This window comes from Hyperolius riggenbachi, chromosome 10 (assembly GCF_040937935.1).
Source record: "Hyperolius riggenbachi isolate aHypRig1 chromosome 10, aHypRig1.pri, whole genome shotgun sequence".
In the NCBI taxonomy this organism is placed as follows: domain Eukaryota; kingdom Metazoa; phylum Chordata; class Amphibia; order Anura; family Hyperoliidae; genus Hyperolius; species Hyperolius riggenbachi.
The window spans coordinates 228,751,585-228,766,387 of NC_090655.1; the positions used below are offsets into that span (position 1 = coordinate 228,751,585).

Here is a 14,803-nt window from a genome sequence, read left to right on the forward strand (position 1 = left end):
TCGGCGCTGCCTGGCACTGATTGGCCAGGCAGCGCACGGGGTCTGGGGGGGGCGCGCCGCACCGGATAGCGGCGATCGGGCGCGCGGCGGCGGCGATCGGGGTGCTGGCGCAGCTAGCAAAGTGCTAGCTGCGTCCAGCAAAAAAAAAAATTATTTAAATCGGCCCAGCAGGGCCTGAGCGGCACCCTCCGGCGGCTTACCCCGTGTCACACACGGGGTTACCGCTAAGGAGGTTAAGCCACCAGCAAGCCAGAAAATATTTAGAATAATTTGACAGTACTTTTGACCTACTTTTTTAGTAGCAGATTGTTGAAAAGTTACATTGAACCGTAAATGAAAAATTATTAAGTAAAAAAGTGAATTGAGTGAGGGCCACTGTCTGCTAACTCTGTTATGTACTCTTGTCTAATATGTACCCATGCATGTCTATTATTTTTTTACATGGTCACAGGAAATTATGCGTTACTTAAATTAAAAATGCTAAAAGTCTGACAGTGAGTATGCCAGTCAATGCTAAAATAAACATTTCTCTAGAGATTCTCTTGCTTTCTTGTGTGGTGTCTAGGTCCACATCACTCAGGAAGCAAGTGGGCATAAAACATATATTTTCAATGACCCTACCAAGTATATGACTAGGTGACTTTAGCAATAGTCCATTTGGCCACGGATAGGATGGAATTAACCACTGATCAGTTTTATGTATCCTTTCATGGGATGACCTAACAGTGCATTTCATGGAGAAATTGGATCTGCAATCTAATATTCACAAAGCGGTGCTAACCTAGTTAGCACGCCTAAAGACTTTTGAGCGTGATAAGCATTGCATTAAGTAGGTTAGCACCGCTTTGAGGGAAAAACTCGCGCGCAAAGTTTTGCGCAAAGTCCGGTGCGCTCAAAACGGCGCATAGGGTTTAATGGCGTTGCGCGCGTAAACTTTTGCATGCCTAAAACTTTACATGCAAAACTTTGCGCGTGAGTTTATTTTATCACGCCTAAACTGAGTTTAGGCGTGATAATGGGATTTTCACCAGCGTGCTAACAGTTAGCACGGCTTTGTGAATCAAGCCCTATCTCCTCCTCATTTGTTGGTACTATGAGGTTATACTGAGGAATGGAGATGGGCCTTTTACATGGTGTACACAGTATCTCCTCCTCATTTGTTGGTGCTATGATGTTATACTGAGGAATGGAGATGGACCTTTCATATGGTGTACAGTATCACCTCCTCATTTGTTGGTACTATGATGTTATATTGAGGAATGGAAATGGGCCTTTTATATGGTGTACAGTATCTCCTCCTCATTTGTTGGTACTATGATGTTATACTGAGGAATGGAGAAGGGCCTTTCATATGGTGTATAGTATTTCCTCCTCATTTGTTGGTACTGATGTTATACCGAGGAATGGAGTTGGGTCTTTCACATGGTGTACAGTACAGTATATCCTCCTCATTTGTTGGTACTATGATGTTATACTGAGGAATGGAGATGGGCCTTTCATATGGTGTACAGTATTCTCTCCTCATTTGTTGCTGCTATGATGTTATACTGAGGAATGGAGATGGGCCTTTCATATGGTGTACAGTATCTCCTCCTCATTTGTTGGGAACATGATGTTATACTGAGGAATGGAGATGGGCCTTTCATATGGTGTACAGTATCTCCTCCTCATTTGTTGGTACTATGATGTTATACTGAGGAATGGAGATGGGCCTTTCATATGGTGTACAGTATCTCCTCCTCATTTGTTGATACTATGATGTTATACTGAGGAATGGAGATGGGCCTTTCATATGGTGTACAGTATATCCTCCTCATTTGTTGGTACTATGAAGTTATCCTGAGGAATGGAGATGGGCCTTTCATATGGTGTACAGTATCTCCTCCTCATTTGTTGGTACTATGATGTTATACTGAGGTATGGAGATGGGCCTTTCATATGGTGTACAGTATCTCCTCCTCATTTGTTGGTACTATGATGTTATACTGAGGAATGGAGATGGACATTTTATATGGTGTACAGTATCTCCTCCTCATTTGTTGGTACTATGATGTTATACTGAGAAATGGAGATGGACCTTTCATATGGTGTACAGTATTTCTTCCTCATTTGTTGGTACTATGATGTTATACTGAGGAATGGAGATGGACCTTTCATAAGGTGTACAGTATCTCCTCCTCATTTGTTGGTACTATGATGTTATACTGAGGAATGAAGATGGGCCTTTCATATGGTGTACAGTATCTCCTCCTCATTTGTTGGTACTATGATGTTATACTGAGGAATGGAGATGGACCTTTCATAAGGTGTACAGTATCTCCTCCTCATTTGTTGGTACTATGATGTTATACTGATGAATGGAGATGGGCCTTTCATATGGTGTACAGTATCCCCTCCTCATTTGTTGGCAACATGATGTTACACTGAGGAATGGAGATGGGCCTTTCATATTGTGTACAGTATCTCTATCTTACTTCTTTGTAACATTTGTTGAATAGTGAGAGACATCACTCTTTGTAATATACACTCATGTGGATCAATGTATTAAAGTAAAAGCACAGCAAATAACAGTGCAGTTCAGCTAAGTTCACTTCAATCATCTAATTGTGTACAGACACCTTCCTGTATTCATTACCTCTTTCATCACCACTTTCGTCAATTGCTCTTTACTGTATTAGTTCTTAAATATCCCCAAGTTGTAAAACATTTCAGGATGTTGTGCTCATTACTTACCAGCACGGATATCCAGAGGGCATACCTCTTCTTTAATTGTCCCCATTGTTTCACCTTGTCCCAAAAATTGCTGATCAGCCCTCACATATGCGCCCTGTTCCTCTTTAATTGTCACCATTATGTCACCCTCATCAGTCAATGGATCACCCATCATGCATGTTTCCTCTTCTTCTTCCTCTTCCTTTTTAACCTTAACTTTCATAACAATCAGTTCTTCATCCTAAACCCCCCAAAAAGAAGAACATTAGCATATAAACATTACTAAATTAGGAGAGTGGAGTCTCTTTTGAGTTCTAAATCCCATTTCCACCTACCTGATAATGGCGGGGCAAAGTATGTTCTTCCTGTGGGCAATCCTGGGAATAAACAGGACCTGTACTTCTCTCTGTTGGGCTTCTGTTCCTGGATCCATCTGTAAGAAGAACACACTGACTGAATACATTGTCTCTATGTGTTTATCAAAGAATGGGGGGGATCTAGTTGGACCCTTCATACTGCCCTCTCCTTCACAAGACATGAAAGTCTCCTTTTACCTGGGGATGTGAGGGGCGGCTGATTCTCCATTGTGGGGGCCTTGTAGAGTTCATTGTGTCCTAAATATTGGCACTCCTGCATGGAGAAACAGACAGTGACATCTTGACACTTTGTAGGAAGCTGACACACACAGTGATGCAGTCACCATCCAGACACATTGCTGTGCTAGTGCTAGATAATGCCCCATAATTTCAACACTTCTCACCTCTCCTATCAGCAGCTGTATGATCATTTTAGTGATTTTCAGAATCTTCTTCTCATTGTCTTTCTCAGACATCAGGTAGTGAGGTGAAGGTATTGTGATGCGGGATGCCTCACGGAGACAGGCGCTGGGTGCCAACAGCTCACCAGATGTCTTCTTTACTACCTCACAATCCTGTGGAAACACAAACCACACAGATTTCCCATATCCTGCTCACCTTCCAGTCAGGCCTCTTATAAGAGTAACATTGAATTCTCACCTCTCTACTTAACTATTAGAAATAGGATTAATGTCATGTTATTGTGTACATTTAAAAAGGGTGCCGCAGTAATTTGGGCACTGTTAAATTTTGCTAGTGGATTATCTGTATAATTACTGATATTTACCTGCTTTATCCCAATAGTAAAATATTGGCAATTTTTACAGATATTTCACTAACACCGAACCTTACCCTGCTCTCACATGAGCCCTCCCTCTACCGATGCCTAACCCTAACTACCCCTAACTGATCCTCCAACCGATGCCTACCCCTAACTAATCCCCTGCTGCAAAATGACTAACCCTAACCCCCCCCCCCCCCCGCCATAAAATGCCTAACCCTAGCTAACCCTCCATCCTATGCTTATCCGTCCCGCCTGCCACCCTCCTACTCTGATTCGCTGCTAAATATCTGCCAAGGTAGTTTGTGTGCCTCCCCAGGTACTATGCTTAAAAGAAAAGCAGCATTTAGCAGCTATAAGTGGAAATGCGTGCTTTGCGCGGGCTATTAGTAGCTTCAGCTTGTATAGTGGGGGGCCCGTTTCCCGTAACTTTATCAGGCGCCTCCGGAGCCCAAAATTCCACTTATATTGCCGCAAATCACAGGTGATTCAATGTTACTCCCAGAATTCGCTTCTCCTCAGTCAGGCCTGTATATTAAGATTAGAGACAAGCATGAGGTCCCTGTCTAGTCAGGCATGTAGTTTTACTGACAGGCATAAAAGTTATGTGTACAGGTATGTTCTATTATTAACAGAGATAAGACTGATGTCATGTATAGCTCTCTCAGTCAGGCCTGTATGTTATTACTGGAGACTCTGGTCTGGTGTGTGTTTTTACTAACAAAGATGAGAGAGACCTCATGTGATCTCCCAGAATCCTCCTCACCTCTCCAGTCAGCAGGTAGATGATCTTCAGGGTGAGGTTTAGTATCCTCTCAGTCATGTGACTGTGCTCCTCCTCCATCCCCACAGATGTGGTCATGTGATCTATATAGGAAGCTCTTCTCTGCGGAGAGATAATACAATGATCATTATCTGGAATGTAGGATTATATTATTAAGGTGGAAATAGATTTAAAGGACCACTCAAAATTAAGCTGTTAAAATCTGACATGTTTTGGACTAGTCCATCTCCTCATGGGGGGTTCTCAGGGTTTTGTTTACCTTCCACAGCATTTTCTCACAGCAGTTGCTAAGTTCAACTGAGAACATTGAGCTTGATTCACTACTGTTTGTGCACGTTTTCATGCGCAATCGTGAAAACGTGCGCAAAAAACGAGTTATCACGGTTTAGTAAATCAAGCCCATAGTGTGCAAGTGAGTAGGGAGGCTGGTTGGTACCATACTATTTTGGCGATGAAACTGCTAGCTTTTGAAGACAAAGAAAACCCTGAGAATCCCCCATGAGGAGATGAACTAGTCCAAAACCTGTCAGTTCTGTCAGATTTTAACTGCTTACTTGAGCAGTGGTCCTTTAACCACTTAACGACCGCCTGACGCCGATAGGCGGCGGCAGGTCGTAAGTGGATTTGCATGGACCGAGCGGCCGTTCCATGTCAGTTTACGGAGGGTGTCTCTGTGAACAGCCTGCGAGCCTCCGATCGCGGCTTGCAGGCTAAATGTAAACACGCGGGGAAGGAATCCCTGGTGTTTACGACGCTGCGCAGCAGCGCCGTAAAGGAGATTGGCGATCCCCGGCCTCTGATTGGCCGGGGATCGCCGGCATCTGATAGGCTGAAGCCTATCAGAGGCGGTAAAGGACGGATCGCCGTCCTGTGCTGCCCACAGAGAGAGGGAGAGGAAGGGAAGGAGAGGGAGGCCGAATATCACTGAGGAGGGGGCTTTGAGGAGGCCCCCCCCCCCCCCCCGCTAGGCCACATAGAGCGGCGGTGATCAGACCCCCCCAGCAGGACATCCCCCTAGTGGGGAAAAAAGGGGGAAGTCTGATCGCTCTGCCTCAATCCTGATCTGTGCTGTGGGCTGAAGAGCCCACGCAGCACAGATCAGCCAAAAACAGCCTTGTCCTTAAGTGGTTGAGCATTGCGGCTACTTGTTGCTGTGCTGCAATCAGCAATTAGTATGATAGTAGCAAATGGTGCAATAAGTACAAGAAACCATACATCAGGTGACTTCACGGCCGATTGATCATCCAATTCGATTATTATAATCAGATGGGAAGACAGGTCTGCCATTTTGGGTATGCAACCAATTTTGGGTATCGATAGGACATATTGCAAGATGCAGAACCGACATGCTCGATTGGGTGCACAGCGGTAATGGCGTGCATTATCGGGACAAGCAACAAACTCGATGGAGCCTCCGGCGCTGTGCCCCCAAGTGTAAAATGTGACTTTACCTTTCGGTGTCCGCCGCTGGGTCCGTCCTCCATTCACATACGTGCGCCCTACTTGGTTGCCAACATATACGTGGGTGCGTGTGACACCGGCAACCACTTGGAGCGCGTGGATGAAGGAGCATGGAGCCAGCGCAGGAAACTGTCAGGTAATGTATACCTTGCGGGGCATCGGGGGGGGCACATTTTACATTAGAGAGGACAGCGCTGGGGGCAGCAAGGCAGCGGATGCGGCGTCACAAGGACGATTCCCGAGAGATTTCATGCTGAAATCAATCGGGAATTTCTGTGGTGTGTGGGCAGGGAACAGATCTCTCTCCCATCTAAATCCATCAGAGACAGATATGTCTCTTGGTTAATCTGCCCATACATCGTCTGATGTGCCCATAAACATTAGAACACCAGCAGCTGCCAATACATTAACTGGCAACTTGTTAATTTACCAGCAGCTGGAAGCTGTGATTGGCTCAGACATATTCCCTTCCTGGTTAAGTGGTGGTTTCCATGATCGGAAAACTAGTTAAGAGTGCAAGTTCCACATTGGCAACATCTAGTGTTTGCTCAGTATTTTATGATTGCTTAAGAATACATTAATATGTAACAGGGGGCGGGGTGTTATAGAGGGGTTCAGGGGGTTTCCCTACATTAGCTGGTCTGACATTATGTTGGGCTACATTGGCTGACACAGGCAACCTAGATACACAGGGCTGGGCAGAGGAGGTTCTTAATAATTCTAGGATTGATATATTGAATATATACTGTATAAAAGACACTTCTGGGCTGCTGCTGATGGAAAGGATGATACAGGGGAGTTACCAGGTATAATTATGAAATAATATCTTATTACTGTACCTCCTGTTCTGCCAGTTCCAGCAATGTTCCCTCTCTACTTCTTCCTCCTACTTCACCTCTAACCCCAAAATCTATGTATTACATCACTTCCTGCTACTTTGCACCACCTTGTGTTGAATCTAGAAACTGCAGCTTTTAAAATTATTTTTAATTTAAAGTACAGTACCAGTATGGAGCAGAATTAACCCACACCAAAAATAGACCAATAAGGCAAACAAATATATCTATACAACATTCTTCAATAGGACTTTCTTGTAATTTAATATTTTTATTTTGTCTTTAAAGAGTACCTGTACTGAGTAAAAATATTTAAAATAAACACATGAGGTAACTTCAAATAAACATTACATAGTTACCTTGCCATCAGTTCCTCTCAGAAGCTCACCATTTTCTTCTGACAATAATCCCTTCCAGTTCTGACAATATTTTGTCAGATCTGAAATATATCAGTTGCTGTCAGTTATAGCTGAGAGGAAAACTGATGTACCAGGTAATGTCCATGTTTCCCTATGGCTCAAGTGGGCGATGTTACAGTTTAACTGTGTGCTGACCAGAAAGATGTTATGGGTAATGGCCATTTTCAAAATGGAGGACGGAAAATTCCCTTGATCACAGTGAACAAACAGGACGCGGGACAGGAGAAAGACACTGAGGAGTAGACTACATGGAAGGTAAGTATGACTTGTGTATGCTTATTTTGACTTTTAATTTTCAGTTCAGGTTTTCTTTAAGTGTCAATCCACAGACATCCCCATGCCTCACTGATGTCCTCATGCCTGAAACTCCCATGCCACACAGATGTCCCCCCATGCCACACAGATGTCCCCCATGCTGGACACAGATTATTATTATTGATCTATAAAGCGCCAACATATTCCATGTCCCCATGCCACATAGATATCTGCAAGCCGAGACCCCCTGTAAGGAGTCGGCAGGCCGCCGGCCCTGCCGCTAACTCACAGTTCATGTTGCCGTCCCTGCCACTGACTCTAATGCGTGCAGGGCGGCAGGCAGAGGATGCGTCTCAGTGTGCGCTCTGCCTAGGTAAACAGTAGCCACGTGTTTCCCTGCGTGTCAGCTGATATGCTGAGCGCCGATTGGTCAGGCCTTGTATTTGAACCTAGTGAGCGCTTCAGTCTGTGCCCGTGATAGCCTATGCTGGGCTTGTTATGGAGATTGCGCTCACACCAAATGCTTGTCTTGCTGCCGATTTGTGTCTGTCTCTCTGACTAAGCTTCTTCTAGATTGGATTACCTGTTACCGGCCCGGCTTGAACCTGACCCCACTTCTGTATTGGATACCCTGTTACTGACCCAACTTGTTAAAGGATTCACATGAACGCTGCCTGGACATCTCCCAAAAAGTTGGGAGGTATGTGCGTGGTCAGTCAAGCCAGGGTCACTGGCTTGACTGACCACGTACATACCTCCCAACTTTTTGAGATGAGAAAGAGGGACACTTAAGCCACACCCCTGATCACACCCCCGCCATGCCCCAGTCACTCATACCATAAAGATTTAATAAGAAAAATATGTTGTTTTATAATTCAAACCACACTGGTCCTTCCTATCCTGGTTCATTTTCCTTCATATTTACATTTGAAAATTAGTAATATATCAATTTAAAGGATAGGAATAAAGTTTAGAGTCAATCAAACACACATTTTAGTAGAGAAATATATATATTTACATAGAAAGAGGGAAACATGAGGAGGAAAGAGGGACAGGGCTCTCAAAGAGGGACTGTCCCTCCAAAAGAGGGACAGTTGGGAGCTATGCACGCATTTGTCTAGTGATTATACTTCAGCCATTTCCTACCACCTTCGAGACTTCTAGGTCCCACCCACGGAGGTGTCAGAGCCAATAGTATTAAGAGTAGCGTGACCGTTGCTATGGTAACAACCAGTACTAATGAGCATTACAACATTAGCAACAGTCATGCTACTCAAGTACCGCAGGTCATGCTAAAAGTGTAACTCACAGTACTAGAGGACGGAAATAAGGGTAATGCTGTTGAGCGCAGTCTGTGCATGGCAGTATTACTGTGATTTTGGGAATCAACCCCTTAGTCCTTAGTATTTCCATTATCTGGACAGCCTGCAAGGGGAATTTCATAACTTATTTTAACAACTGTACCTTAAAGGACCACTATCGTGAAAAAATTGTAAAATTTAAAATACACGTAAACATATACATATAAGAACTATTTCCTGCAGAGTAAAATGAACTATAAATTACTTTGGTACTTATCCGTTAGCCGGGCGCATCCGGCAGGTGGCGACAAAACTCCACCAGAGTTACATCTTTCCCTACTATCCATGGCGGCCTGGAGGGGGAATAGTAATTAGCGCCACCTGCCGGATGCGCCCGGCTAACGGATAAGTACCATTACTTTTCTCCTATGATCCTGCCACTTACAGTAGTTAGTAGAAATATGATGGAACTGACAGGTTTTTGACTAATACACCTCTTCATGGGGGATTCTCAGTATTTCATACATATATTTTTTTTTTCAAAAGCATTCCCTTGAAAGGTTCTATGCAAAGATGCAGCCCCCTCCTCCCCCAACCTGCATACTATTCAGGTAGTTGGACTGAGCAACTGCCGTTCACTAAGTGCTTTTAAAAATAAAGAAAACCCAGAGAATCCCTCATGAGGAGATGGATTAGTCAAAAACCAGTCAGTTCCATCAGATTTTCACTATCTACTGTAAGTGACAGCAACATAGGAGAAAAGTAATTTATGGCTCATTTTAATTTTACAATGTTTCATGATAGTGGTCTTTTAAATTCACTGGGTGCAATAAGCTGTCTGCTGTTCATGCATATCTCACAGTTGTCAGTGGACCAAGCCTTGCCAGTAACTGCCAACTGCAAATACATAATTATAATTTCCAGCAGTGTTAACCTCTACATCATTACAATTAACTGTAGCAAAGTCGGCACGAAGGATGCATGCAGAGATTAGATGACTGTTCAAACAAGACAGATGGCTCTTTCCCATCTCCTGTGTTGGGTGAACTACTGTATGCACAGCATGTCCACCCCACCTCCTTCCCTCTGTCCTTCTCAACGCTTGCAAAATACTTGGGTGAATTCAAAGAGTCCGGTCAGGGATTCTGAAGAGTTCTCAGCAAAACAGTAACAGGAATTGCTCCAGAAACCTTGGAAACTTCCAATAAAAAAAAAAAAAAGCAAATGGGTAACAAGGCTGACTACAGCTATTATTGAGCAATTAGTGGCTAGACAAACATCACACTTATGGTGCCCATATATGGAACATTTTTTTTCATCCAATCACCATGTCTATGTAGTATAAGGGTAAATTAAGTAAATATACTGAAAGGATAATGTAGGCAGTTCCCTTATATTACATAAAAATGGTAAGATTGGATGAAAAAAATTGTACCTTGTATGGACACCATAAGGTGGGTGGCTAAATTACCTGTGATTCCTAGCGTTACATTTTTATTGTTTACAGATCATCTGGTCTATATGTGTGTAGGTGTATATATGTATATACACTCACCTAAAGGATTATTAGGTGACCCTGTTAACACCTGTTAAATTTCTCATTAATGCAATTCTCTAATCAACCAATCACATGGCAGTTGCTTCAATGCATTTAGGGGTGTGGTCCTGGTCAATACAATCTCCTGAACTCCAAACTGAATGTCAGAATGAGAAAAAAAAAGGTGATTTATGCAATTTTGAGCGTGGCATGGTTGTTGGTGCCAGACGGGCCGGTCTGAGTATTTCACAATCTGCTCAGTGGCTGGGATTTTCACACACAACCATTTCTAGGGTTTATAAAGAATGGTGTGAAAAGGGAAAAACATCCAGTATGTGGCAGTCCTGTGGGCAAAAATGCCTTGTTGATGCTAGAGGTCAGAGGAGAATGGGCCGACTGATTCAAGATGATAGAAGAGCAATGTTGACTGAAATAACCACTCGTTACAATCGAGGTATGCAGCAAAGCATTTGTGAAGCCACAACACGCACAACCTTGAGGCTGATGGGCTACAACAGCAGAAGACCTCACCGGGTACCACTCATCTCCACTACAAATAGGAAAAAGAGGCTACAATTTGCACGAGCTCACCAAAATTGGACAGTTAAAGACTGGAAAATGTTGCCTGGTCTGATGAGTCTCAATAGAGTCAGAATTTCGCGTAAACAGAATGAGAACATGGATCCATCATGCCATGTTACCACTGTGCAGGCTGGTGGTGGTGGTGTAATGGTGTGGGAGATGTTTTCTTGGCACACTTAGGCCCCGTAGTGCCAATTGGGCATCGTTTAAATGCCACAGGCTACCTGAGCATTGTTTCTAACCATGTCTATCCCTTCATGACCGCCATGTACCCATCCTCTGATGACTACTTCCAGCAGGATAATGGACCATGTCACAAAGCTCAGATCATTTCAAATTGGTTTCTTTAACATGACAATGAGTTCACTGTACTAAAATGGCCCCCACAGTCACTAGATCTCAACCCAATAGAGCATCTTTGGGATGTGATGGAATGGGAGCTTCGTGCAGGGCCGGGCCGAGGCAGGGGAAGAGAGGCTCCAGCCTCAGGGCGCAGTGTAGGACAGGGCACACAACTCACTCAGCTATCATTCCCCTATTGTGTTTGAAGCAGAGAGAAATAAGAAAAGGGGATACCTGGCAGTGACTGCAAGCCAGATAACTAGAGATTAAGGTGTTGGGAGGGGGCCCTGCATCACCTCTTAGTCTAATAGCAATCATTGTGTGATGGCTGGAGTGGGAGGGATGGGGGGCGCACTTTGGTGTCTCAGCCTTGGGTGCTGGAGGACCTTGTCCCGTCTCTGGCTTCGTGCCCTGGGTGTGTATCCCACAAATCTCCATCAACTGCAAGATGCTATCCTATCAATATGGGCCAACGTTTCTAAAGAATGCTTTCAGCACCTTGTTGAATCAATGCCACATAGAATTAAGGCAGTTCTGAAGGTGAAAGGAGGTCAAACACTGTATTAGTATGGTGTTCCTAATAATCCTTTAGGTGAGTGTATATCTATGTAGAGCTTTGGGGTTGATTCACTAACAATAATGTGCACAAGCAGCATAAGTTAATACAAGTGAGCACACACTACGCATGGCCCTGTCAGCATAATGTGCACTCTTAACTTATGTGCAATCCTTCGAAGTACCGCATGATGCGATGGTAGCAGGACTGTCGATACATCACTAGTGTGGCCATTACTACATTAACATAGTTGCAGCCGCGCTAGTGAAGTATTGTGGTCATGCTACCATCACATCTCGCAGCACTTCAAAGGATTGTGCGTAAGTTAAGAGCACACGTTACGCTAACAGAACTGCACGTAGCGTGCGCTCGCTTGTATTAATGCTGCTAGAGCGCGTTATTGTTAGTGAATCAACCCCTTGCTCACATTGAGATGGAGTCTTTGGTGTATATAAACTAGGATGCGAGCGCTCACACAAATTTGACCTTAAAGTGAACCTGAGCTCAGAACTTCCTCTCTGCACTAAAAGATTAGGCACAGTAGGAATACAATCAGGGTAAACAATCTTTGTTACAATGCACAGAAATCCCTCCAAACCTCTGAAAATTTACTGAAGGAACTTTTAGGGAGCAAAGCAAGGGTTAAAGCACCTGTCTTTTCCTGTACAGCCAGCCCTGCCAGGGCCAAGGTGCTGTGAGTCATGCCTACTGATAACACACTCCTACAGATAATAACACTCAACTGTAGCTAAATAAACAAATGCAGCTCAGTGCAGCTGATTTCTATGTGAAATGAACACTTTTCAGTCTGTTATTTGCAAGAGCTCGGGTCCACTTTAAGGAATAGGTCACATCTATTACATATAGGGATTGTAACACCATTTTTTAAATTGATCTTATGTGTGCTATATGACTGCTGTAGTTTCACATCTTATGAAGCTAGTAGGAGTCTTGAATGTTGTCCCTTTTGTTCTTGAAGGCATAGTATTTATTTCCTTTTAAAGAGGAGCTGTTAGGTATAAGGTCTCAGAGAAAATAAACACATATATCAGTAGCTAAAGATTGGCTGTACTTACATTACATATGCATTTCACTGTCCATGTTTGTACTTCACATAATTTTTATATAGTATTTGCAGAGAATGATGCTCCTGACAGCTCATGGCAGGTTCCATGTTTGTCTGTCTCCTATGAAGCCAAATGTGTCGTCATGTCCTGCCTGCTTCCTGATGATTCCACTCTCACAAACGCTGGTAATGAATAACACTACTGTGCAGTGAATATTAATTAGCCATGTGGCTAGGAACAATAGCGGACTCCTGCAGTGTACTCTGCCCGAGATTTATTAGTGCTGTGAGCTAGACTGTTACATGCTGTTGAAACTTGAGCCTCACTAGCAGCTAGGGGAGGGCCCCAGAATGCTTTGCAGTATCTGTTATTCGGCTTGCGTCCTTCTTAGGAGCCTGGGAATACGGAGCCTTGCTGTCAGCAAACATCTAAAGTAAGAGAGATTTTTAACTGCAGTATTGCCTTTTTGGCTTCCTTCTAAACTGTTTAACACAGGAGAATAGAGGTTTAAATTAGCTTTTGCAGCCTGACAGTTACTCTTTAAGCAATACCAGTTGCCTAGCTATCCAGCGGGTCCCTCTGATGACGGGTGTGCGCCCCCTTGTGTCGGCCGTACGCAGCCTCCTCACATCAGAAGGCAAATTACATTTTTTTTATAGATTCAATACAAACATCTTTGTTGGATCATATATAAAAAATGCTTAGTGTAAAAAAAAAAAAAAAAAAAAAAAAAAAAAAAAAAACTATGGGCAGCACTACTGCCATAGCAGCAAATGGTACAAAAAAAATTATGAAAATTAACAATAATAAAAAAAAAAATGTTTATTTTTATATTGTATGCAAGCTTGCGGACAGCTTGCAAGACCACAACTTGCAAGCGGTCCACAGAAATACTTACAATATAAAGAAACACCTAAAAAAATGTTACCGCTTTTGGTACAAAAATTGCAGGGAAATCAAACGCCGGGGAGGTTAACTGAACAGCACAAGAACCAACGTATAAAAACATTTATTAAAATCCTCACATGCAAAAAGCACAATGAGCCAACAATCCAAAATGCTGGTTTAAGATGAAAAAAGATAAAGTGCAGCAACCAAACCAAAGAGATTGGAATACAAAAACTGTAATGATGTTGCGCCCAGTCAGACAGCGGCAAAACTGTAAAGGGATCCCAATTCCTAAAACTTTAAATACAAAAACTTACAGATGCGCTTGTCGAATGGAAATACGAAATTTTAATAAAATATTGGGCAAAATAACCTGAACAGCTGTATAAAAGGGCATTAGCCCAATAGTGACATAAAATACATATAAAAGTAAAATCATAAAACAGTAGATCCAGTGCTGTGTTGTAATACTTAATAGCACTTGAATGAGTTAGAGCAACAGCCCTGCTCTAGGAGGTCAGTGTCTCCTGCGAGGAAACAGTAATGGATCAGATGCAGCAGCGAACTTTGTAGAAATAATTCGTGTGTTAGTAAGGAGATGGTGTTCCCAACAGACCTCAATATCTGCTCATTGAGCTAGCATAATTAATTTCCAAGCGTAATAGCAATAGTAGCTTTGATGCAAGCAGAGATTAAGCAAGGTGTTAGCTGGCGTTTAAGCCTAGTAAGATGCTGGCAAGCAAAACAGGCTGGGTGGTGAGTCATCAAAGTAATGTGGATCAATGCTTGATACGATTAAAGTAGAGCGGTCTCACCCTCCTGAGGTGTTGAGTCCTCTGATGATGAATCCTGTGGCGGATAGTATCTTCCGGGAAGCCGCTCAATCTCACCAGCCCCGGCCGGCGGCTAGGTGAGAGAGACTGGAC

At 43.4% G+C, this 14,803-nt stretch overlaps 1 protein-coding gene across 1 annotated transcript in view; it reads right to left on the reverse strand.

Moving 5' to 3' along the window:
- LOC137536873 (zinc finger protein 585A-like) overlaps positions 1 to 14,803 on the reverse strand; it is a 52,233-nt gene that overhangs the window by 18,421 nt on the left and 19,009 nt on the right. Inside the window, exons 3-7 of the mRNA XM_068259056.1 lie at positions 4,616 to 4,735; positions 3,473 to 3,643; positions 3,267 to 3,342; positions 3,048 to 3,145; positions 2,734 to 2,953 (exon numbers count right to left, since the gene is read on the reverse strand). Of these exons, the coding sequence (XP_068115157.1) occupies positions 2,734 to 2,953; positions 3,048 to 3,145; positions 3,267 to 3,342; positions 3,473 to 3,643; positions 4,616 to 4,735 (685 nt within the window). The remainder of the gene's footprint in view (positions 1 to 2,733; positions 2,954 to 3,047; positions 3,146 to 3,266; positions 3,343 to 3,472; positions 3,644 to 4,615; positions 4,736 to 14,803) is intronic.